Source organism: Bactrocera neohumeralis, chromosome 5 (assembly GCF_024586455.1).
Source record: "Bactrocera neohumeralis isolate Rockhampton chromosome 5, APGP_CSIRO_Bneo_wtdbg2-racon-allhic-juicebox.fasta_v2, whole genome shotgun sequence".
NCBI classification, from domain to species: Eukaryota; Metazoa; Arthropoda; class Insecta; order Diptera; family Tephritidae; genus Bactrocera; species Bactrocera neohumeralis.
Genome location: NC_065922.1, coordinates 62,156,072 through 62,181,179, shown reverse-complemented (window position 1 = coordinate 62,181,179; position 25,108 = coordinate 62,156,072). Strand labels below are relative to the sequence as shown.

General features: G+C 37.4%; 4 protein-coding genes across 10 annotated transcripts in view; 2 read left to right on the top strand and 2 right to left on the bottom strand.

Moving 5' to 3' along the window:
• LOC126759394 (centrosomal protein of 164 kDa) overlaps positions 1-6,721 on the bottom strand; it is a 30,359-nt gene extending 23,638 nt beyond the window's left edge. The window contains exons 1-3 of one of the 7 annotated variants that reach the window (XM_050474160.1): positions 6,448-6,721; positions 6,205-6,278; positions 5,670-6,117 (exon numbers count right to left, since the gene is read on the bottom strand). In XM_050474160.1, the coding sequence (XP_050330117.1) occupies positions 5,670-5,814 (145 nt within the window). In that variant the 5' untranslated portion in view covers positions 5,815-6,117; positions 6,205-6,278; positions 6,448-6,721. Of the gene's footprint in view, positions 1-5,669; positions 6,279-6,447 lie in introns of all 7 variants that reach the window. The other 6 variants (XM_050474163.1, XM_050474159.1, XM_050474161.1 and 3 more) reach the window with 6 other exon arrangements.
• Positions 6,722-13,203: 6,482 nt separating this feature from the next.
• On the top strand, positions 13,204-14,302 carry LOC126759469 (DNA replication complex GINS protein PSF3). The gene is made up of 3 exons (XM_050474298.1): positions 13,204-13,486; positions 13,547-13,941; positions 14,001-14,302. Exons 1-3 carry the CDS (start codon positions 13,384-13,386, stop codon positions 14,145-14,147), a joined length of 645 nt encoding a protein of 214 aa, XP_050330255.1. The 5' UTR covers positions 13,204-13,383; the 3' UTR covers positions 14,148-14,302.
• Positions 14,292-14,930, bottom strand: LOC126759476 (39S ribosomal protein L14, mitochondrial). Its single transcript, XM_050474308.1, has one exon. It carries the CDS (start codon positions 14,844-14,846, stop codon positions 14,328-14,330), a length of 519 nt encoding a protein of 172 aa, XP_050330265.1. The 5' UTR covers positions 14,847-14,930; the 3' UTR covers positions 14,292-14,327.
• Positions 14,931-15,280: 350 nt separating this feature from the next.
• LOC126759401 (zinc finger protein 91-like) lies at positions 15,281-18,157 on the top strand. Its single transcript, XM_050474176.1, has 5 exons — positions 15,281-15,995; positions 16,053-16,148; positions 16,209-16,459; positions 16,514-17,360; positions 17,438-18,157. The coding sequence occupies exons 1-5, from the start codon at positions 15,346-15,348 to the stop codon at positions 17,904-17,906; spliced, it is 2,313 nt and encodes a 770-aa protein (XP_050330133.1). The 5' UTR covers positions 15,281-15,345; the 3' UTR covers positions 17,907-18,157.
• Positions 18,158-25,108: the final 6,951 nt, after the last annotated feature.

Below are 25,108 nucleotides of genomic sequence, written 5' to 3'. Positions count from 1 at the left end.
ATTACGAGTATAAGGGTTTGCCATTATGTCTTAAAAATGATTCTCTTCTAAGGTGTCAATCGTATCTCGCACAAAAAATAATGAGTAATTTCTTTAACATTTTCAGCTTCAATTCTCAGTCAGCGATTTGATAGAAAAGTATACACCAAATACTATGGCGCTTCTTATGAGCTATCACACTAATAGTATTTTTGAATAATAATTAGGTATTACTACATAGAATTTGTAATGCATAATCCTACTTTGTGTACCAATGTCAATTGTTTTTTATGTCAATTTAAATAACTTTTAAAAAACTTGGAATAACTTGAAATTTATGATTAAATAATGATTTCGATTGTCAAAGAAATCGTGGCCTACACTCGGTTTTTGAAATAACTTACATAAATAGATGTCTTCCGGAGTTGTATAACCAAATTAATTGGTCAGTAATGCAAATGTCGACCGAAATAAAAGATATTTTATGATTTAATCGTCTGGAAAAGTAATTGATTTTTACACCTTCACCATCGGCTTAGTTGCTTTCACAAACTCATAGGTGAATACATCCAGACTTTAAGTACCATACGAAAACAAAATTTTGCTTGTTTAAGATTCAACACCTGACTATACACTCGGCGCGTCTATCGATCCACTTCAGACCCGTATGCATGCAGAAGTGAAGGTCTGGACGCTGCTACATAAAGTCAACTTGGCTTAGTTGTTAAAAAGTACACGATACAAAAGAGACTAAGGTTAAAAGCAGGAAGTTTAAAATTGCTAGCAAATTGTTACTAATAAAATTAAATGCGGCAAAAAGTAGAATATGCACACATATAATCGTATTTGTGCCCGAGTACTTAATCGTTATACATATATGTATGTATAGTATATGTATTTATGTACATATAAGCATAAATGCGCCTTGTTACTAACCTGCAAGTAAGCACCAGGCAACTGTAGGTATAAATTGTATATATATATGTACAGATATGATCTCATATACTATATATCAGTAGTATATCAACGCATCAGGGTGGCAAGGCAACGACCACCCTAAGGTTCATATTGAAGTCTAAACAAAATTTTACTGCTTGGCGAGTCGCAAATTAAATAATAACTCTAGAAACGAGTTCGTGTCCACCACCCAAATAATTTATGCCTGTTAGTAACTTGAGTAAGTACATTTATTCAAAAATAAATTACAGTAGTATGTAAGTATGTATATACATTCTTTGTACCGCAGACCTTAACGATAATGTCTACTGGCATGTCAAACAGATGATTTTATAGATGAAAACATCAAAAAATCCACAATCGATTACAATCGGCGGATATGTGAATGACACTCTATAAAGTATTTATCAAAAGACCAGAGACCAAAGAAGACTAGAAATTGATGTTTTTAAGCGGTGTTTACAGGTGTAATAAACGCCAAATTTTGCGTCTTTGGATATTAAATGGATCGAGTACAATCGGAGTGGAATGCAAGGGATGAACCGCGCACAAAGAGTGGATGCAAGCAACATCTGGCGAAATTTTGTCTTTTATATTTTGGGATACGCATTGGAAAATTTTCATTGACGATCTTGAAAAGGAAAAAAATTATCCACGAGGAACGTTTATTATTATATGTGACCTGGTCTACGAAAAGGGAACTAACGTGCGAAAACTAGTTTTCTGGGAAAAGCTGTTAAAAATAGTCGTCAGTTTCTCGTTATCTCATTAATTGTTCTCCTTTTTTTGACACCTAAGCCCCCTTTTCGTAGACCAGGTCACATATATTATATTATGTTGTCATATTTGTGATAAAACCGCCTTTTTTCCTCTGAGATGCCTACAATGTAGAGCTTCAGCACAACGGGACTATCTGTAGTTGTATGTTCGCCTACCTATTGATAGTTTAATTTGACTATCGATCTATGCCTTAACAAGACAACAATTAATAAAGCTACATAATAGCAAATATAAAGTCTAATTTTGGAAAACATCCAAGCATGTCATGTCTACGGAAACTCCAATGAGGCTAACAGGGATGGTAGCATTATTATCATGTTTTCATTCTTGTCCTAGTTGTACGTACATATGTGGTTTCAAATTCGTAAGTGCAGACAATTTTCAATATAATGTATAAATTATTATATTTAACTATTTTTTACACTTTAATTAGGTGCTGGATGAGTTAGAAGGAATGTTACTGAAATATTTACAATTAGGAAAGAATTTCTATTGTTCTGAAATGCCGACTCCACATAACCTCAGTTATTCATGCATACAGCCACAATTCAGGATTTTAATAAGAATTAAGAATTGAACGGTTAGTTAAAAAAGTTTAAAGAAACCTCCATTTTATTTATTACTCCTGCATATATACGAATATCACATTAATTAATTTTAATTTTACAAAGTCGAAGCGAATGTTTAGCCAGCCTGAATTGCTAGTATCTAATAATAGAAAAGTACAAAAGGCTAAAAACGTAAACAAGTTACATTTTTAAACAAAAACAAGTGAATTTTTGAGTTATAAAGTACTCTTCCTGAACGTATTTTAATTATAAAACTCTTGATTTCATATTACATTAGTAAATGTATAAAAAAATTATGTACCTTCTTATAGCTCGTCAACTCTCAGAGCTGTTTATATATTAACATAAAAATTTTTTAAGCAATTTTTTTTTATTTTTTTGTGGTTTCCGTCATTGTTCTTGTTTTTTTATAAATAAATCCAAATATTATTTCAAAATAATGAAGTGTACAAATCCAGCTATCTTAATTTAATACAGCGAAAAGTAAGTAGACTTCAAGGGGTAAAACTATCATGGTAATTTTTTAAACTATCAAAACTATGGAGAGGTTCGACTAAAACGTTTCAGATTATTAAATTTCTATATAGGCACCCTATTTCCACCGCCTCCGATGCTATCCTTTATAATTTATTTTTTTTAATAATTTAATATAAGTCAAGCTTGATAGATCTCCCATTGCCCTGCAGTGTAATGTCTGATAATGACTTTTACTAATATTTTCTTCAGTATTAATTTCCCGGTCCGACTATCGATAGTTTTGAACTTCTATATGGACGTGCGGGATGGGATAGATACCGAGAGTTGAAGAAGGAAGCGAGACACATTTGCAGACAGAAAAAGAAAGAAGCCGAAATGCATGAGTGCGAAGAGCTTGATAAGCTGGCCGACAGGGGTAATGCCCGAAAATTCTACGAAAAAATGCGGCGGCTTACAGAAGGTTTCAAAACCGGAGCATACTCTTGTAGAACCCCCAAAGGTGATCTAGTCACCGATGCCCAGAGCATACTTAAATTATGGAAGGAACACTTCTCCAGCCTGCTGAATGGCAGTGAACGCACAACACCAGGAGAAGGAGAACCCGGTTCCCCAATCGATGACGATGGAGCAGACGTTCCATTACCCGACCATGAAGAAGTTCGAATAGCAATTGCCCGCCTGAAGAACAACAAAGCGGCAGGGGCCGACGGATTGCCGGCCGAGCTATTCAAAAACGGCGGCGAAGAACTTATAAGGAGCATGCATCAGCTTCTTTCTAAAATATGGTTGGACGAAAGCATGCTCAACGATTGGAATTTAAATGTGCAATGCCCAATCCGTAAAAAAGGAGATCCCACAATCTGCGCCAACTACCGTGAGATTAGCCTCCTCAACATCGCGTATAAGGTTCTATCGAGCGTATTGTGTGAAAGATTAAAGCCCACCGTCAATAAACTGATTGGACCTTATCAGTGTGGCTTTAGACCTGGCAAATAACAACCGACCAGATATTCACCATGCGCCAAATCGTGGAAAAGACCCGTGAAAGGAGAATCGACACACACCACCTCTTCGTCGATTTCAAAGCTGCTTTCGACAGCACGAAAAGGAGTTGCCTTTATGCCGCGATGTCTGAATTTGGTATCCCCGCAAAACTAATACGGCTGTGTAAACTGACGTTGAGCAACACCAAAAGCTCCGTCAGGATCGGGAAGGACCTCTCCAAGCCGTTCGATACCAAACGAGGTTTCAGACAAGGCGACTCCCTATCGTGCGACTTCTTCAACCTGCTTCTGGAGAAAATAATTCGAGCTGCAGAACTTAATCGAACAGGTACAATCTTTTATAAGAGTGTACAGCTGCTGTCGTATGCCGATGATATTGATATCATCGGCCTCAACACCCGCACCGTTGGTTCTGCTTTCTCCAGACTGGACAAGGAAGCAAAGCAAATGGGTCTGGTAGTGAACGAGGGCAAGACGAAATATCTTCTGTCATCAAACAAACAGTCGTCGCACTCGCGACTTGGCACTCACGTCACTGTTGAAAGTCATAACTTTGAAGTTGTAGATAATTTCGTCTATTTAGGAACCAGTATTAACACCACCAACAATGTCAGCCTGGAAATCCAACGCAGGATTGCTCTTGCCAACAGGTGCTACTTCGGACTTAGTAGGCAATTGAAAAGTAAATTCCTCTCTCGACGAACAAAAACCAAAGTCTATAAGTCACTCATAATTCCCGTCCTGCTATATGGTGCAGAGGCTTGGACGATGACAGCAACCGATGAGTCGACGTTACGAGTTTTCGAGAGAAAGGTTCTGCGAAAATTTATGGTCCTTTGCGCATTGGCCACGGCGAATATCGCATTCGATGGATCGATGAGCTGTACGAGATATACGACGACATTGACATAGTTCAGCGAATTAAAAGACAGCGGCTACGCTGGCTAGGTCATGTTGTCCGGATGGATGAAAACACTCCAGCTCTGAAAGTATTCGACGCCGTACCCGCCGGGGGAGGCAGAGGAAGAGGAAGACCTCCACTCCGTTGGAAGGACTAAGTGGAGAAGGACCTGGCCCCGGGCGCAACGTCTTGGGGGCGGCAAAACGATCTTCACTGTTTTTTAATATTCAGAAAAATACTTCAACAATTTGTTTTACAAAATGTATTATAACAGATAAAGTGTTGTACCCTATTCTTTGAATGTAACAAATACTTTTATTTCTCCAAATTTTCAAAAATGGTATTTAAAAACTCCAATTCCGGCAAAAATTCCTGCAAATTGTGTCAAAAGTGTACAAAATATAGGGCGAAAATGGGTTTTTTCTATGGCTTTTAATAAGATGTCTTGTAAATTTACTATCAATTTCCTCAAATACCGTATTGTGAGAATTTTGGTACTTCAGAATTTGCGTGGCTTCTAGTTCCTAAATTTTATATACTTAATATCGAAGATATTTTGTAAAAATTCACTTTTGTTCGAACCACCTCATGAAACTTGTAGTTGGGTAGATAAAGGGGGGCGGCAGAACATCCTTTGCCCCCGGCGCCCGAAGTTGTAGCTACGCCGTTGATAAAATGTCAGTGCAGCTAGCACTAAAGACTGATTAAATCACTCTGCCGATGAAAATTATTCTTTCTAAATTTTTGATAAAATATGCACCATCACTTCAAAATTATTTTACAACAATATCTTTGTTGTTTTTTTCTTCTTCTATTACCATAATAAATCTTTCCAGAAACTGTATTCGATTTTTGTTGCTTACAAATCGTAAAACGTAACGTATTAAAGTTAAACCTGTCCGAAACCCATTCATGGATGTTAAGCTCTATTATAAAACATTTTCTATATGAATTAAAAATTATATAAATAGCTGATATGTATGTGTGTATTTCTTAACTTACCTTCAGCACTGGGTTCAGTCTCATCAAAGACCTCTTCACATATAACCGATGTAGAGGGGGAGCCGATGCCCGTATTTCCAGAGGTCGATGCTGATGTGGATGCCGATGCCGAACCTGATGCCGATACCGATGTTGATGTCGCCATTGCGTTTAAGTATCCGTTTTAAATGTTCACAAACCACAACAGAATGGCAAATCGATTTTCACTGTACTTTCTCACTATAACTTCAGTTATGCACACTTTTAGATTGCACTGACTTTGATGCTGCACCACAAGTGCATATGCACGTACCAGAACTTAATCGTTGCGAAGGTTTCGAGGATAGATTTTATGCGACTTTTCCCATGCACTTACATTTATTCCTTCTTTGCCTTTACCTTCGCCAATATATACGTCTGCAAGTGTATTGGAATTTTGAAGACGAGTCACGAACAATGCACCGATGACCTAAAAAGGGGGGCACAATGGGTGGTTACGAAATATTGAGCATTTATGAGTATACATATGTACATATGTATGCATTAGTTCATTTACGTTGTTAATGTCACCGTTGTTGCTCGGTGTGCTTTACCCAAATTGTGTTGTGATTGGAAGGGCTATGGTAGCTGCTGTACACCCCCAGAAAAACAAGAACATCAATGCATATATGAGATACAGAATTTCACCCACACTTGACAATAATTTTGGTAAATATGCCTTAAACTTTTTAATTATTTATTTTTTATTTTATTTGCAATTGTATGTATGCAGAAACATATGTATGTTTAAAATAATTACTATAATATTTGAAAAACTGCTAAAATTCCTGGAAATATGTGCTAAAAACGGTTATTGATTTTCCGTAAAACCCAACACTTGACTGCTTGATTTCTTAACCCACAGTTGATGTTATTAGGCACACTAAATTATTTATGTACGTACATAATTTTAAATAATTTTTATGATTTTCAACAGATTTTTACTTATAAACTCAGTATTACTTCTGCTGTCAACTTTAATTTTCAATCGAAGAAATATTTTCACCGCTTTCTGGGAATAACGTCTATTCTTCTCAAACCTCTTAAGCTATACTGATTTTTCGAAAATGTGCAATTATCGTTTGAGCCGCTTTCACTCTTCTATTAAAAAGCACTGTCAATATAAAGGTATATACATACATAAATGTGTGCACTTGTATGTATATATGTAAACATTTTCGAAGATATCCTTTCGTCGAAAGCTTTGCGCATGTCTCGTGAGGGTTGTATTCGTTGCAGTCATATGGTTTTCCTTTCTTTACATTTGACTCTATTTTTGTTTTCATTCAGTTTTCATTCACATCGCTGTCTAGTGATTTAGTTAAAATTAAAGTCTTATATACATGCATACAAACATACGTAAATATGTAAGCGCCCACACTCACAGGCTTGTTGTTATACGAACATACATACATACATATTAATTGGTTCGGCTGCAGCCGCAAAGTTGCTAGTTGGGAATTTATGGACTAACCATTACAACTTGTATTACGCTTTTTATACTCCGGCAAAATGTTCCAACAGAATATACTAGTAGCTTTGCTCACCTCTCTTCTTCTTCTTAATTGGCGTAGACACCGCTTACGCGATTATAGCCGAGTTAACAACAGCGCGCCAGTCGTTTCTTCTTTTCGCTGCGTGGCGCCAATTGGATATTCCAAGCGAAGCCAGGTCCTTCTCCACTTGGTCCTTCCAACGGAGTGGAGGTCTTCCTCTTCCTCTGCTTCCCCCGGCGGGTACTGCGTCGAATACTTTCAGAGCTGGAGTGTTTTCATCCATCCGGACAACATGACCTAGCCAGCGTAGCCGCTGTCTTTTAATTCGCTGAACTATGTCAATGTCGTCGTATATCTCATACAGCTCATCGTTCCATTGAATGTGATATTCGCCGTGGCCAATGCGCAAAGGACCATAAATCTTTCGCAGAATTTTTCTCTCGAAAACTCGTAACGTCGACTCATCGGTTGCTGTCATCGCCCAAGCCTCTGCACCATATAGCAGGACGGGAATTATGAGCGACTTATAGAGTTTAGCTTTTGTTCGTCGAGAGAGGACTTTACTTTTCAATTGCCTACTCAGTCCGAAGTAGCACCTGTTGGCAAGAGCAATCCTGCGTTGGATTTCCAGGCTGACATTATTAGTGGTGTTAATGCTGGTTCCTAAATAGACGAAATTATCTACAACTTCAAAGTTATGACTGTCAACAGTGACATGAGAGCCAAGTCGCGAGTGCGACGACTGTTTGTTTGATGACAGGAGATATTTCGTTTTGCCCTCGTTCACTACCAGACCCATTTTCTGTGCTTCCTTGTCCAGCCTAGAGAAAGCAGAACTAACGGCGCGGGTGTTGAGGCCGATGATATCAATATCGTCGGCATACGCCAACAGCTGTACACTCTTATAGAAGATGGTACCTTCTCTGTTTAGTTCTGCAGCTCGAACTATTTTCTCCAGGAGCAAGTTGAAGAAGTCGCACGATAGGGAGTCGCCTTGTCTGAAACCTCGTTTGGTATCGAACGGCTCGGAGAGGTCCTTCCCGATCCTGACGGAGCTTTTCGTGTTGTTCAACGTCAGTTTACACAGCCGTATTAGTTTTGCGGGGATACCAAATTCAGACAACGCGGCATAAAGGCAGCTCCTTTTCGTGCTGTCGAAAGCAGCTTTGAAATCGACGAAGAGGTGGTGTGTGTCGATTCTCCTTGGTGAATATCTGGTCGGTCCAATCAGTTTGTTGACGGTGGGCTTTAATCTTTCACACAATACGCTCGATAGAACCTTATATGCGATGTTGAGGAGGCTAATCCCACAGTAGTTGGCGCAGATTGTGGGGTCTCCTTTTTTATGGATTGGGCATAGCACACTTAAATTCCAATCGTTGGGCATGCTCTCGTCCGACCATATTTTACAAAGAAGCTGATGCATGCTCCCTATTAGTTCTTCGCCGCCGTGTTTGAATAGCTCGGCCGGTAGTCCGTCGGCCCCTGCCGCTTTGTTGTTCTTGAGGCGGGCAATTACTATTCGAACTTCTTCCTGGTCGGGTAATGGAACGTCTGCTTTGCTCACCTAGAGGTTGTTAATATCTCTTAACACTAATGCACGTAGATATAAAGGTAGTATACATAGAAATCATTAGGATGTCCAGCCGAGTTGAAATCCAGGTGACTGTCTAAACGTCCACCTATGCAAGCTTTAATTTGGGTAAAAAGTGAGATATCTTAATAAAACTTGATACACAAAGATTTCTTAGCACCTTTAAAGGTTGGCATTGAATATGGGCGGAATCGGACTATTACCCTGTTCAAAAAATATCATTAATTGAAATCTATAATGGTCCATAACTAAGCTTTATATTAATGTATAAAACTGTTATTCGGTGCTACGAAACGCATTAGGAAGGATCATCCCGGCCCTTAATATGTTTAATATCTATATCTCCCAAACACTGAAGCTTAATTAACAAAATATCGATTAAAATGATATCTTAATTAGTATTGAGTGCTATTGTAAAAAAACAATAATAATTAGTGAAGGGTTGAAAATTTTTAAATTAATATTAAACAAGTAAAAAAGGGCTAACCTGTAACTTGCAGGAATCACAGTCCGTTAAATTCCTTCCGGTGGTGGTAAAACTTTACTTTCAAATTTGTTGCGAAAGCATTAAACTTATTTTAGTTCGCTTCAGCTAAAACGCAGGATAACTCTTGCCAACAGGTGCTACTTCGGACTGAGTAGGCAATTAAGAAGTAAAGTCCTCTTTCGACGAACAAAAACCAAACTCTATAAGTCACTCATAATTCCCGTCCTGCTATATGGTGCAGAGGCTTGGGCGATGACAACAACTGATGGGTGACGTTGCGAGTTTTCGAGAGAAAAGTTCTGCTAAAGATTTACGGTCCTTTGCGCGTTGGCCACGGCGAATATCGCATTCGATGGAACGATGCGCTGTATGAGATATATGACGACATTGACATAGTTCAGCGAATTATAAGACAGCGGCTACGCTGGCTAGGCCATATTGTCCGAATGGACGAAAACACTCCAGCTCTGAAAGTATTCGACGCCGTACCCGCCGGGGGAAGCAGAGGAAGAAGAAGACCTCCACTCCGTTAGAAAGACCAGGTGGATAAGGACCTGGCTACGCTTGGAATATCCAATTGGCGCCACGTAGCGAAAAGAAGAAACGACTGGCGCGCTGTTGTTAACTCGGCTATAATCGCGTAAGCGGTGTCTACGCCAATTAAGAAGAAGAAGAAGAATATACATAATTTAAAAAAAAAGACTTGTCCATTTAGTTTCACGCTCCCTCAATTTTATTAAAATAACTTACACATTTGCCGATATATGGGCCATATCGTCAACTGGAATTTCGAAAATCTTTCTATTACATATACGTCGGCTAAAGAAATTATTCATACGATTTAACCCATTTTTTACCATTTATTCTTAAGAAAGGGTTTTCTCCACATTACTAAAATAACGGATAATTCAAGCAGAGGTATGTTTTTCAATAGTCGTTGTTGCCATGTTATATTTGTTCAGTATTGTTTGGCATTATTAACGTTCTGTAAAGAATGGGCAATATAATCAGACAACTAGTACTGAGCGTACTATTCGCAACACCTTCACCCATCTTGAGACCGAGCATTCTTTATTGGAAAATATTCGACCGAATAGTAGATAGTCGATTCGACGTAAAATTGAAAGCGTATAAGATAAAGCTTGTGCAGGAACTGAAGCCACTCGACCTTCCCAAGCGACATCACCTAGCTCTATAGGCTATTGAAAAGTTCCAAGAAGATCTGACTTTTCGAGCCAAATTTTTGCCACCAAGATCATGTGATATCACATCGTTAAACCTTTTCCTGTGGGGATATATAAAGTCTAAAGTCTATGCGAACAACCCCGCTTCGGTTCAGGCCATCACATGTGTCGTTCAACAGTTACCTGTCGAAATGCTGAATGAGTCATTCTAAATTGGACTCAACGGATGGGCCATCTGAGACGTAGCAGCGGCAAACCTTTGAAAAAGATAATCTTTAAAAAATAAATGCGAAGAAATCTTTTTCTTATGATAATAAACATTCCCCATTAAATTTTAAGTTTCTGAGTTTTTTTCTTTAAAAACGTAGGAAACCTCCTTTATATCTCTCAGATTGACCGATAAAAAGTTCGGGATTGGAACTTTGATCCACATATCCAGTATCTGAGGACTTGAATTGCTTTGGTCAGATTTGGACACTTTCAGTGATAAATTGGTCTACTTTAAGCACACTGTTCGGGCAAAGTTTCATCTCAATACATTAATTGGTGCTTGATTTTAGAAAGTGAAAGAATCAAATGGAATTTTAAATTGGGTATATGGGAATTGGGGGGTGTTGTAAACCGCACTGGAGCACGGCCATTCCTCTTGTATTATCCCAGGTGTTAAGTTTAATGCGTGTTATTTAGTTATCGATTTATCGCTCTTTTAGTGTGGGGAGGGGCGGGGTTATCACCAGATTTCATCCAATATTACAGCGTAATTGGGGTAATCAAGTAATATTGTAGCTTAGGAGATGTACATTAAAGCTTTTAGAGAGCGGGGCCTGCCCATTTTTATTGTTTAATTTTAAGCCCATATGTGCCCATTGCTACTGCAATTCCCTATGTTTTATACCTTAATTAAATACTTAGTTTTTAGATTTTCGTTTAGTGGCGTTTTGTTGGCATGACAGTGACTCGATTACATCCATTTACGAATTCGGCCTCATGTTTTTACTCAAGTTATCGCCTGCACAAACAGACAAACAGCCTCTCGGATTTCAACTCGCCTTATCAGCCTGATCATTTATATATGTTTATATAACCTTACATCTAATTATTATTTTTAGGTGACATAAACAACCGTTAGATGAACAAAAGTATTATACTTTGTAGCAACATTCAAGAGTATAAAAATGAAGAATTAATTTATTGGAAATATAGCCATAGTGATAAGAAATTTATTTAACAGTTATACTAAAATTTTAAATTTCATTAAGTAGAACATCTTAAGTAAACATTATTTTATAAAAACATATCATAAAAGAGTTTTTTATTTTCCACACTATCATGAAAGAGCCTCAAAGTTTTAAGATTTTTCATTAGGATAGGATTTGTTTTAATAAAGAAATCTTCATTCAATTGTTACTGTCACTACTTCCAGTTTCTAACATTTTTCTTTAACGAACCGTTAAATGCCGTTATATGAACGGGTTTCCTGGCGGGAGGGAGGGAACAACCGTTAGTTTTAATATTATTATAATAATGAGTTTAGTATTTGATCAAAATAACTCCAATTAGATAAGTGCGTTCAACCTATTCGAGGGAGGGGCTGTGAGCTGTGGGCTGCTTACTCATGATATTTGAGATATTTGCATTTAAAATTCAAAAATTGGACAATTTAAAATGCGTGTTTCTTCGATTTATAATAAATTTTGCTCTTATATTTTTAGCTTTTATATACACTAACACTTCACTAATTCAGTTCTACACATTTGTTTTGTATTAAATAGTGCAAAAATAAATCTGATTCCATTTTTAACTTTCGTTGAAATCCACTTATTCATAAAATAACAAAATGATTGCAAACAAGCAAAAAATTAGTGTTACCGTATATTGTAATCGAATAAAAGTAAGTAAAAAATGCAGATTATGCCGTCAATACAAAATTCATTATCGTGTGATAAGCAATGTAAAATCTTTCAGAATTTTCATTGTCTTGATAAGTCCCGGTTTTGGATCGGCTAGGGTTATTTTTTTGAAGCGAGGCCGAATGCCGCCAACGCATACAGGAATTATATGCGGAAAACTAACAATGTTTTATTTATTTCCTGCCATTGAGGTATTATTTGTTTTCTTTATTTTTTTGGCTTTTTTGTTTTTTGTAAAATATGTACATAAGGTAACACTGATTATTGGTTAGAAAGCAACCCTTTCGTTATTGTGTGAACGAAAAGAATTAAACAAAAGTTAAACATTGAATTAAAGTTATTTTTGCAATATTTAATATAAAATAAATGGGTAGAAACAAATTAGTGAAGTGTTAGTGGATATAAAAATTAAAAATATAAGTTTAAAATTCATTTAAAATCGGAGAAACACGCATTTAAATTCTTGAACTTTAAATGCAAATATCTCAAAAACCATAAGTCAGAATATATATATATATACATATATGTACATATATATATTTTTTTTCGTACATACCCATTTTAACATCGAAATCGGGGGATACTATTCTAAAATTTACCCCTACTAGGAATTTCTCTTTATTGTATTAGTGTTTTTATTATATTATGCAGGGACTTATTTGTACTGCCTCTTCTATTTTCTCCAAACTTTCCGTATTAATCCATCGATTTTATTTCCAATGCCAATAATGGAAAATAATTGTACCAAATACATTAATTTCTAAATATGGCGCACAACAGTAGTAAAAACCATAATAAATAGTAGTTTTGTACTCAGTAGTTCAAAATTCCATAATACAAAAATCGATAACTTAAAAAATACGTTCCAATACGATATATAACTTACTAATGTCCGCAATATGTATTTCGTTTAAACATCTGTTTCAGTTCCACAAACACAATTGGAAATTGCTATGATTTAAGTTAAAGCGCGCCAAGTGTACGAAGTTTCGGCAATTAATAAATTTATTTAGGTATTAACCGAAATGGACAATCAAAGCTATTTTCCAAATTACTATGCTGTTGAAGACATATTTGTTACACAAGAGAAGGTCGAATGCAAAGTGAACACGAAACTATTAAAAATGGGTAAGTTCATACAAAGTAGACTGCATTGAAAAGTTTTATCATTTGACTTTTGTTGCAAAGGTTTCCTTGATCCAGGTGCAGAGACAGATGATTTAAATTCTGGTCGCACAGTGAATCTGCCATTATGGTACATAAAAGAATTGAAGGTTAACAATCCATATTTTACTGTAAATGTTCCAGACATCTATAAAAATGTACATAAGGCTGTATGTGAAGCGGAAACAACACATATTGAACTTGGTAAATTGCATCCATATTTTTATGAATATGGTCGTTACTTGACTCCTTATGATCGCAATCATGTCGTTGGTCGAATTGTGTTTGAAACAATGCGGCAACGTGTGCGTCATTTACTTGATATTTCTAAACATACAACAGAGGATGGAAAACCGGAACATCGCTTGGACGACATCGAACAAAAGCTATATGATTCTGGTGTAAAAACAAATGCAATGGTAAATTGACAAATTTGATTTCAAAACATTTCCTAACGTTCTATATTTTTATTATGTAGTTCACGAATTGGCTTCAAATGAAATCTAATAAAATACTCGTAAGTGAATTAGTACATGAGCATAGCAAGAAACGAAAGCGTAATCAAATAGATTTTGACGGAGGAAGTATATCACCAGATCAATTGCGAAAGAGACCTACTATTTAATTACCCACTATTAAACAATTTGAGGATAGATCAATTGACATTAGACCTTAAAACTTCCATAGATGATGTTACTTAAGATTGTGCCAGATATAACTACACATTTCTAAGTTCTTTATTAAATTAAATCAAAGACTTTTTCGTTCATTAACAACAAAGTAGGTTAAATTTATTGACACAATTTTAAACAAATCTGCTTGCTATAGCCAGAACCTTTGTATAATCCGCTCCTTTAGCCTGTGTTTTTTCTTTAAGTATGGTACGAAGAACTGTTGGAATGGGTACGTGAATGCGCGTACCTAGAGGGCTGCCATTATCATCGATTAGTACAATATTGTTGCTGTCAAACTTCGGTATCTTTAGTTTCTGGTTTTGCTTTAATCCAACCAATATACCCTTCTTCATTTGACCTTTAATGGCAACAAGCACTTTGTCACCAATATAACCCACAGAACGCTTATTATATACATGAATGCATCTTGGTGGTTTTCCTTCTGCCATGGCACGTTTTCCAATTTCACTATTATCTACTACACGCAACCGTGCTAATTTTCGTATTTCACTACATGTTGACGTAAGATGAATCTGTTGCCGGCGCTCCACATGATTCAGACCTGGAGTAAAACATGTATTTGTACTTATCGTAGAAAGCAAATGTGTGGTTGGGCCAGTTTTCAAATTTGTCAACAATAACCGCGACATTTTGAAATAAACTAGAGTTTATTTAGTTATTCAAGTTATTCAAAAATTTGCTGTAATTATTATAAAATAAAATATTGTCTAATTGGGGATGTCGAAACAGCTGAGTTTTGTTCCACAAAACATTTTCGTGTACAGAGTGGTTACATGAATTGAAGTTTTACTTACTATTAAAATTATAATTTCGAGTTTTTGCCGACAGTTTTATTATTTATAATTTACAACTTTAAAAGACAAGTGCTTAGTTTTTAGTATGACAGTATTTTAATAGGTCACATTGTGCTCTACCACATCATACCATCACTTTTTTTGTCCTTAATAAACAATGATAATTCATAATTACACATCACTTGCAAAGGATTATCGATAAAAATTTACTTTGTTAATTTACACTTGAGTACATAATTAGTCGAAATGAAACTAAAATTTAATTTTTTAGGAAATAAATAGTTGAGAGTTAAAATGATCCCACCTCTTGTGATTTAAATAATAATAAAAGATAATGGAAACTATAAATATATGGCACACTGCTGTGAACTCAAACCACATTTGTCGAATATGTTTACAAGAAAATGTTGAATTGTTTTCTATTTTCCAAGAAACACATAAAAGTGGAGTAACTATAGCGCATATATTATCCGAGTGTTCGCGATTTCCTGTCATATCAACTGATAACATATTACCACAAAAAATTTGCTCCTTCTGCATGGAAAATGCTCGGGATGCTTATGACTTTAAACAACGAGTAGAAAAGGCTTATATTTCATTAAAAGGCTTAGAAAATAGTATTTTTCGAAGGGAAGGCAAAACAGAACCCCCTAATTCTGTTTTTAGTGAACGAAGGGATTTTGGTACACAGACTGATAAGCTGAGTTTACATCCATGTGAAATGTGCGAAATGAAATTTTTCGATTTGCTGGAACTGCGGCAGCATCGAAAGCAAGTTCATCACAACAGTAAATTACAATGTCGTATATGTGGTGTGCGCTTTGAACGCATTAGGCAATTGCGAAGTCATTTAGTTCACAAGCACCCCAGTGTGGGTATTGCATTAGATATACAATGCACAATATGTCGCAAGCGTTTTTCTCGAAGAGAACATTTAAATCGTCATATGCGAAATGTACACCATCAAGCTGAAGAATCGTCAAGGTAATATTTTTATTATGATACTCTATGTTTAAGTTTTTAATATTTCTTCTTAAACAGCCCTAGGGTTTCTCTAAAGGAACCGGAAATAGAGCTTTCAAGTCATGTAAGCAAAAATAATGAACAAAACGATTTCAAATATATTGACACAAAAAGGTAACTTTATTCTTCTGTTATGACCACTTTAAAATAATTATTATGATGGAATTTACATAGTTCGCCTATAGATACACAGAAGCCTGAAATTTTCCTGAAGTCCGAGAAAATGTTTAATGCCATCGACAACGATAACTTTGTCGGTCCATCTCATTTTTTTGAATGTGGGCAAAATCCATCTGATGATGTCGAAAGCGATATTAATATGGATACCAACCCCATATCAAGTGATGACGAAGCGCAGAATAGTGCAGAATTTTCGGAAGATATATTACCTCAATTGAAAATAGAACATGAAGCTGGTATCAAAGGTTTGAAAGAATATAATACTATAAACATATATATTGAATACTTTTTGTTTATAGTAAAATGTGAATTAGACGCATCAGTGGATGATTTCGACATTATACGCATGTCTCCTGATTGGGACCAGAGCAGATCACAAGATGGCATTAAAAAAGAATCTGAATTTTCAAATGATGGAGATATGCAGAATTTGAGTGTCCGGAAACGAAAGTTAAACAGAAGTGAAGAGCCAGAAACTGATGTCGCAGAGCGGCGCCGTATTACAGAAGTAGTTGATGAATTTCTTGCCCAAAATTCTGCCGTGGACCAAACAGCAAATTCTGAAAATCGATGCACGAAGTGCCAGCGAACTTTTTCGCGTCATTGTCATCTACGACGTCATATGTTGACCCATGTCGAAGAAAAAGCGCACGCATGTAGCTATTGTCCAAAGCGATTCGCGCGTAGCGATCACTTAAAAAAACATATTATAAACTTGCATCATACGAAAGAATTCAAATGTGATCAATGTAACAGCGCATTTGCACGTTCTGTAGATCTGGCGAAGCATATAGAAACCCGTCATGGTAACGATCCTCAGGCTCATAAGATTCATAATTGTGAATATTGTGGGAAAAAATTTACAAGCCGAACTTACCTTCGAAAACATGTACTGATGCATACAGACCGCGTATTTGCTTGCAAATTTTGCGAGGACACTTTTAAGGAACGTAAAGCTTTGCGTGAACATGAGAAGGGTCATCATAGTGATCGAAGAAATTTCCTTTGTTCAGTATGCGGTGAAAGTTTTGTACGCAATGATTATCTGCGTGTACATATGCGACGTCATAATGGCGAAAAGCCATATAAATGTCAATATTGTGGAAAAGGTTTTCCACGTGCCACTGATGTTAAAATACATGAAAGGTAGATTTTAAATATTTTGTTCACTTTCGAAAATTTAGTAATATTTTCGCTTATTCTTTTGTTTGAATATATTTCAGATATCATACGGGTACCAAACCAAACTTATGTAATCTATGTGGCAAGGGTTTCCATCGTGCTTACAATCTAACCATTCATATGCGTACTCATACTGGAGAAAGGCCTTTCAAATGCGAGGAATGTGGCCGTGGATTTGCTCAAAGCAATGATTTAAAAGCACATATACGACGACATACAGGTGAACGTTTCAAATGCCCTGAATGTGATGCAGGGTTCCTACAAATGTATGCACTTCGACAACATGCACTTGCAGCTCATGGTATATACATGGAGCCTGCAACGGGTCGTTTACAGAGATTCGCTACTAGTGAAGTGCCGGCACTAGTTGTAGGAGGAATTCCTACCAACAATTTGGTAGAATCAAGTGGAGATCATGTAGAAATTATGCAACATCAACCTCATCAGCAAATAGTGCAAGCAGAAAATGCAAGTAGTTCTCTTCTACAACCAGTTCAATCATCAGAGTAAGATCAATATTTTGACCATACTCAAGCCATGATTTTTGAGAAGTTAAACTATAAAAAATGTGGATCTTAAAGCAGATCCAACGGCAGAATAGTCACGTCAGCACATTCCGTGCTATTAAAACAAACAATATAAGTAGTGTATACGTAAAATTAATAATTACTGATTTAAATATAATTTTAAGTGCAATAGGGATAGGTCCAACTTGGTCTTTAGATTTGTAATGAATGGACTAATAAACATTTCGAAATTAACTTAATCTTTATTATACATTATGTTAATTTATAGCGAATCAACAAAATTTTAACTATCTGCATTACTATTCATGGTAAGGCCTACGCATGCAGTTGGATACTTGTGCACATCATTGAAATTTACAAACAATATTATTACCATTCTAGTTAGATAAGATAGATAAATGTTATGAGGTAATGCACCGCGACCTAGGGTCTATTGTGCCCTCTTCGATATCACATGTCTTCCCAGAGTCCCAGCAGCCTGAATAGCTCTAGGAGTTTGCCGGGCGCTACTGAGGTGATGTGATCCCTGCTGATATAAATGGAATCCAGGGCCTTAAACCTTTTTCCACAGATTGCTGTGCAATCCAGGATTAGGTGTGCTGGTGTTTCCTGTTCCAGGTCGCAGAACCGGCAGTTAGCACAGGAGACTATGCCCATGTTGGACAAGTGCTTCCTGAGCCTGCAGTGCCCTGTGTAAATTGCGACGAGGAGACGGAATTTGTCACGGGGGAGGTGAATAAGTTCCTTGAACCTGGAGAGACTGTACCCCCCAAGTAGCAGTTTGGCGTGGCGCATGCCTGATGCCTGTTACCAATACCGTTCTATCTCCATTCTTTCCTCCGTGCGGAGCAGCTCCTTAAAAGTGTGGGATCCTACCGCTATGTATGGTTCTGGTCCCATCACCTTGGACGCTGACGCGGCGCGGGCCATTTACCATCCCAACGGGTATTGAATTTCCGTTAAAACAACAACAAAGTGTGTGGCGCACTTAGTTATTGATTAATCGCGTTTTTGTAGTTTTTATTAGTACCGTTATATGAGGAGTGAGCGGGGTTTTCATTCGATTTCATCCATTTTCTTTCGAATAAAAAGTGAAGAGAGTAAAGTGAACATGGTGTTGTCAACAGAAAAGAAATCAGAAATCGTAGCTTTAATTAAAGGAAAGTTGTCGAAAAATACATTGGCATTTTAAAAGAAGGCAGCTATTTGAGCACATCAAGGTTTTTTATTTTCAGGATGATCTAGCCATAAAGCCAAAACGATAACAAAAGCATAAAAATATTGATTCAATTCCAATTCTGATTAGTTTACCAACTGGAAGGAGTTGTTGAGGGATTCGCGCCACCTTTGCTGTTCGCAGTTATCTTTACCTGAGGGTATGCTCCCCAAGGGACCACTCTTACCTGCACTGATTATATTAGATAAGTAAGTGAGCATTGCACCGCGACCTAGGGTCTATTGTGTCCTCTCCTAAGTTACAGCGTCTCAACTAGCCCCAGCAAATTGATAAGTTCCAATATACTGCTACTTTCTATTGAGGCTATGGGATTTGAAAACATGGATCCCAAGGCCTAATCCTGAGCCTACATACTGCTGCTTACTCCATTAGTAGATGTTCTGGTGTTTCAGACTCTAAGTCGTAGAACCGGCAATTTTCACCGGAAGCTACGCCCGTGTTAAAAAAGTGCTTCTTAAGGCTACAATGGTCAATGTAGAAGGCGACTGAGTTTTTCCCTTGGTAGATTGATTACATATTTAAACCTTTTGAGGTTGTAACCACCCATTAGCAACTTGGCATAGCGCATGCCTGGGAGTTGTTGCCAATGCCTCTCCCTACCCTCTGCTTCATTATTGCGGAGCATATCCTTTAAGGTGTGGGGACCAACCGCAATGAAAGGTTCCGGTCCTACCATTTTGGTGCATGTTGTAGAGCGGGCAAGCTCATCAGCCAGTTCATTCCTAGCTATACCTTTTTGACCTGGCACCTAAATGAGGTGCACTTAGTTACGTTTGTCCTTTGTGGACTCATCGCTCTTGTATTATCGCCCAGGTTATCCGACTAGAACCTGCTCGCGATGACAGCGGAAGCTGACGTCGTGTGATGTAGGTTCACTTTCGATCGGTTCTATGAAGAACTGGTCCTTATCTGCATCCTCCCTCGCACCGTTATCCAAGTCTTGAAGTTCCTCTAGAAGCTATTGCGTAGAGGAGACATCCACTGTGACCCCCGCAGTTGCAGCCTGTTCAGCCGCACTGGTGCAGGGACGAGTAGCCTCCTCGTCTACCTGCACCTTTTCGCCCGTACCGCTCTTTCCATCCGGAATTCTTCTCTTTGCTCTCTACCACACGCCAGGTCGAGGTATTAATCCCTCTGTTCTGGTTTATAACGAGCTCCAGAACAAACTCCTTCGGTTATCCCGCATTTCTGGGGGAGGAAGACCGTCATGCAGTGCATGAGCGGAATGTAACCCCATGGAAGGATACCGGGTCCTCACACCCCCTAACCACCTCTACCACGAGGAGATCCTGCAGATCGGTAAGCTCCTCTGCCCCCAAAGTCTCCGCCGGTGGTTCAGAGACAACACAGTCATCCGTAAGCCTTTTAAGGCATCCGCTTGTTTCCCTTTTTGTTGAATGTGCAATGATTTTCTCGCTCTAACCAATGGCAAATATAGCATGCTGTCTTGTTCTAACAGAATGACATACATTTGGTATCATACTTTGCTAGCGCATAGCTTACCTGTGTGTTACGCATAACAAAAAGTATTTGTTACACAAAATTTCTGTTAGTGTCATTATTTTGGTTAGCAGTTCGTTACTTTTAAATTTCTCATTTTCTTTAATTTTCACTGTTTAACATTTTTTATTTGCTATCTTGAACGGTGGCAACAAATCCCTCTGTTTTCATATACATATATTTTTGGTGGAATTTCAGTCTGGCCATTAAAGTCATTCCAATTGGAAACGTCGAAACCTACCAGATCAAGTCAACTGTCAAAGTTTGGTATGTGAGCGGTTCTCTCATTTCCAGTAACAGGAGAGATGGGCGTCTCTTTATCTCTGACTCGAACATTCTGCAACTACGAACCACTCGCAAATATATTTGGTTTTGGAATTGTACCTGCTACCACCCCAGCTTATGTTGCAAACCATTACCAAAACAACTATGAACCACTCGAAATATGGTTGATTTTGGAAAATTGTTATCGATACCATTTTCATGCCATTTTATTCTACCATCCTGGTTAACTCTCGGTCAGTTCGCTTTAGATGAACTTTTTAAAATAATATGAATAATTTTTTTTTTTTTTTTTTTTTTTTTTTTTTTTTTTTTTTTTTTTTTTTTTTTTTTTTATAAAAGCTTACATAATAATACAATTATTATACAAACTTAAGAAAATACGCAGCACTAGCATCATGGGCTATCGGCCGACTGGTTATGTTATATGCGTCGAAGAAGGTCGCTGTCTTTCAAAAAGTTGTAGATTTTCGAAATGTTGTTGCTTGAGGGATCCATCAATAAAATTATTGGATCAGTATTATTGAAGTTTGACAGTCTATGAGTTTGAAGTGCTGGACAATGTTGCAGAAGATGCAATAGATTTAAATCTGAATCACAAAATGGGCATTGGTTGATCTGAGTGCCATTTAGTATGTGAGCGTGTGTGATAATGGAGTGGCCAATGCGAAGTCTGATATATGGAATGATATAATTAGATGAAAGCGATGACGGAAAGGATGGTTTGATACGATTTGAATTTATTCTAGAGTAGTGGTGTCTGTAATTCATCCAATCAAGCGCCAATTTAGTGGATCTTTGTTGAATAATAAGCCGTTTTATATCACTCTTAACAAACAAGGCAGATGTAGTTGTTGGAGTGATGCACACCTCCTTAGCCACCGAGTCCGCAAAAGTATTTCCAATGATTCCAGAGTGACCGGGTATCCACATTATTTTTAGTCTATGTGCTAACGAAAACAACAGCGATCTAATGCCAATAATGACGTCATTGTAGTTACTGCGGTTTTTTAAAGCTTGAAAACACGATAGACTATCTGTACAGATGATGAATTTACCAAGGTTTTGTTGGGCATACTGGACAGCTTTGAGAATACCCGTAGCTTCAGCGGTAAAAATTGAACAAAATGGAAATAATAAACCATACGATATTCTTTGTTGGTTATCATCAACTACAGCAAAAGATGTATGCGACGCGACGATTTGGAGCCATCAGTATATATAAACTGCCAACCAAAAGATTTGAAGTGCGCAGATAATTCCAAAAATCGAGATTTATACACAGTGCTTGGAGTGATGGATTTGCGAAGAAAAGTAAGATCACTAATGAAAGAAGATTCATTTACTTTCCACGGTGGAATATATTTACTGCAAGGCAGCAATATTTTAAGCGGCAACTCATTGGTTTTAGCAAACAAAGCACTTTTAAAAATAGAAGACGGTATTTTAGGAGACCTCTTTCTGCAAAGTGATGATTGAAAGTCCTTTTTTATAGTAAAATTCTTGCTGAGTATGAGTTTTGAATAAAGCTTATTTAAGCTATCTTCCACTGCATCTTTTAGAGAAGGTAGGCCAGCTTCCGTCAGTATGTTTTTAATTGGCGATGTTGGAAACACTCGAAGAGAACAACGAATTGAAGAATGATAGGGCGCAGCAAGCATCTTTAGATGATTCTTAGAATGATGTCCATAAATTTCCAAGCCATAATTAATTACAGATGAGATGAGGGCTTTAGTGACGTTGACCAGTAAAGCCGAGCCGATGAGTGAGCGCTTACATGAGAGGTATTTAATAATATTTAAATTAACAAAAAGTCTTTTTCTTATATACTGACAATGTTTCTTAAATGTATACTTAGAGTCTAATACAATACCAAGGAACTTAATACTATCTGTACACAAAATGTTTGTATCGGGTGATTTTTTTGAGGTTAGGATTTTCATGCATTAGTATTTGACAGATCACGTGGGATTTCAGACATGGTGTCAAAGAGAAAGATGCTCAGTATGCTTTGACATTTCATCATGAATAGACTTACTAACGAGCAACGCTTGCAAATCATTGAATTTTATTACCAAAATCAGTGTTCGGTTCGAAATGTGTTTCGCGCTTTACGTCCGATTTATGGTCTACATAATCGACCAAGTGAGCAAACAATTAATGCGATTGTGACCAAGTTTCGCACTCAGTTTACTTTATTGGACATTAAACCAACCACACGAATGCGTACAGTGCGTTTGGGGTGAAGAGCAACCAGAAGCCGTTCAAGAACTGCCCATGCATCCCGAAAAATGCACTGTTTGGTGTGGTTTGTACGCTGGTGGAATCATTGGACCGTATTTTTTCAAAGATGCTGTTGGACGCAACGTTACGGTGAATGGCGATCGCTATCGTTCGATGCTAACAAACTTTTTGTTGCCAAAAATGGAAGAACTGAACTTGGTTGACATGTGGTTTCAACAAGATGGCGCTACATGCCACACAGCTCGCGATTCTATGGCCATTTTGAGGGAAAACTTCGGAGAACAATTCATCTCAAGAAATGGACCCGTAAGTTGGCCACCAAGATCATGCGATTTAACGCCTTTAGACTATTTTTTGTGGGGCTACGTCAAGTCTAAAGTCTACAGAAATAAGCCAGCAACTATTCCAGCTTTGGAAGACAACATTTCCGAAGAAATTCGGGCTATTCCGGCCGAAATGCTCGAAAAAGTTGCCCAAAATTGGACTTTCCGAATGGACCACCCAAGACGCAGCCGCGGTCAACATTTAAATGAATTTATCTTCAAAAAGTAAATGTCATGAAACAATCTAACGTTTCAAATAAAGAACCGATGAGATTTTGCAAATTTTATGCGTTTTTTTTTTTTAAAAAGTTATCAAGCTCTTAAAAAATCACCCGATATTATCAAATGTGAGCGTTGGGATAGTACATTGATGTTTTTTACAAATATGAAAAAGTTTCGATTTAGGAAAAGATATTGATGTGCCTGAAGTAGAGGACCAACGAGAAAGACGCAATAAAATTTCAGAGAAAGTAATTGTTACTGAAGTCAAATTTGAAGTTTTTGAGAATAAAATTAAATCATCAGCATAAATCTGATGCCGGATAGTAACAAAATCTGATAGAATGGTACTGATTTCATCAAATGCAATAGTAAATAGGATCACCGAGAGCGGTGACCCTTGTGGGGTACCATTATCTAATGGTAGAACAGAGGATGAAACATTGGATATGATAACACTTAATTTACGGTTGGATAGGAAAGATTTGACAAAGTTAAAAATACGAGAACCCACTCTCCACCTACTAAGCTGTCTTAACACTACATGAATCCCAATCCTGTCAAATGCTTTTAGGAAATCTAAAGAAAGAATAGAAACATGATTTTTGTGGGACAGAGTATCAGAGATAAAGTGATCAAGGTGCAGGAGAGCATCCAACGTACCCTGCCCCCTCTTGAACGCAACTTGGTTGTGCGAAATGAGATTATTAGATTGAGCATACCAGGCGAGTCTAGTAGCAATAATCTTTTCAATCAATTTACCAAGGCAAGGAAGAAGGGAAATGGGACGATAACTGCTGACCACACCAGGAGGTTTACCAGGTTTTAAAATAGGAATAATCGCGCTAGTCTTCCAGAGGACAGGGTAGTTGCCACTGAGAAAAATACTATTGTAAAGTTTGACTAGACGGGATATAAGGAATGGAGGAAGGTGCTTGATGATAAGGTAAGAGATTTTATCAATGCCAGGAGTTTTGCCCTTGACTGACGAGAGGGCTAAATTAAAATCAAGTTCAGATATATCGGCATCTAAATATTCAGCTGATTGAGATAAGGTGGAAGGAGGAAGGTAAGGAGAGCAAAGAGAAGAAAGTTTACTAGAGGAAAAATCAGAAGAGAAATTGGAGTCCAAAGAAATATTGGAAAAGTGGGTGGCAACTCTAAGGCTATATCTTTGGGATATAGTAGAGTGCCCCGAGGAGTATTTAAATAAGTGATAGGAGAAGAAGGTGATAAACCAGCCAGTCTTTTCATATCAGTCCAGATTTTTCTAGAATCCGAAGAAGAAGTGATATTATTCGTAAATTCTTGGAAACAATGAACCTTAGCAGCCTTAGCTTTATGGCGAAAAAGTGCATTGGATTTTTTGTAAGCTATTAA

Excerpts from the sequence above, each read along its gene's own strand:
- LOC126759469 (XM_050474298.1), top strand. The coding sequence starts at position 13,384 with ATGGACAATCAAAGCTATTTTCCAAATTACTATGCTGTTGAAGACATA. Across the intron at positions 13,487-13,546 it reads CACGAAACTATTAAAAATGG|GTTTCCTTGATCCAGGTGCA; the intron begins GTAAGTTCATAC and ends TTTGTTGCAAAG. Across the intron at positions 13,942-14,000 it reads GTGTAAAAACAAATGCAATG|TTCACGAATTGGCTTCAAAT; the intron begins GTAAATTGACAA and ends TTTATTATGTAG.
- LOC126759476 (XM_050474308.1), bottom strand. The coding sequence starts at position 14,846 with ATGTCGCGGTTATTGTTGACAAATTTGAAAACTGGCCCAACCACACAT.
- LOC126759401 (XM_050474176.1), top strand. The coding sequence starts at position 15,346 with ATGGAAACTATAAATATATGGCACACTGCTGTGAACTCAAACCACATT. Across the intron at positions 16,149-16,208 it reads AAATATATTGACACAAAAAG|TTCGCCTATAGATACACAGA; the intron begins GTAACTTTATTC and ends GAATTTACATAG. Across the intron at positions 16,460-16,513 it reads ACATGAAGCTGGTATCAAAG|TAAAATGTGAATTAGACGCA; the intron begins GTTTGAAAGAAT and ends TTTTGTTTATAG.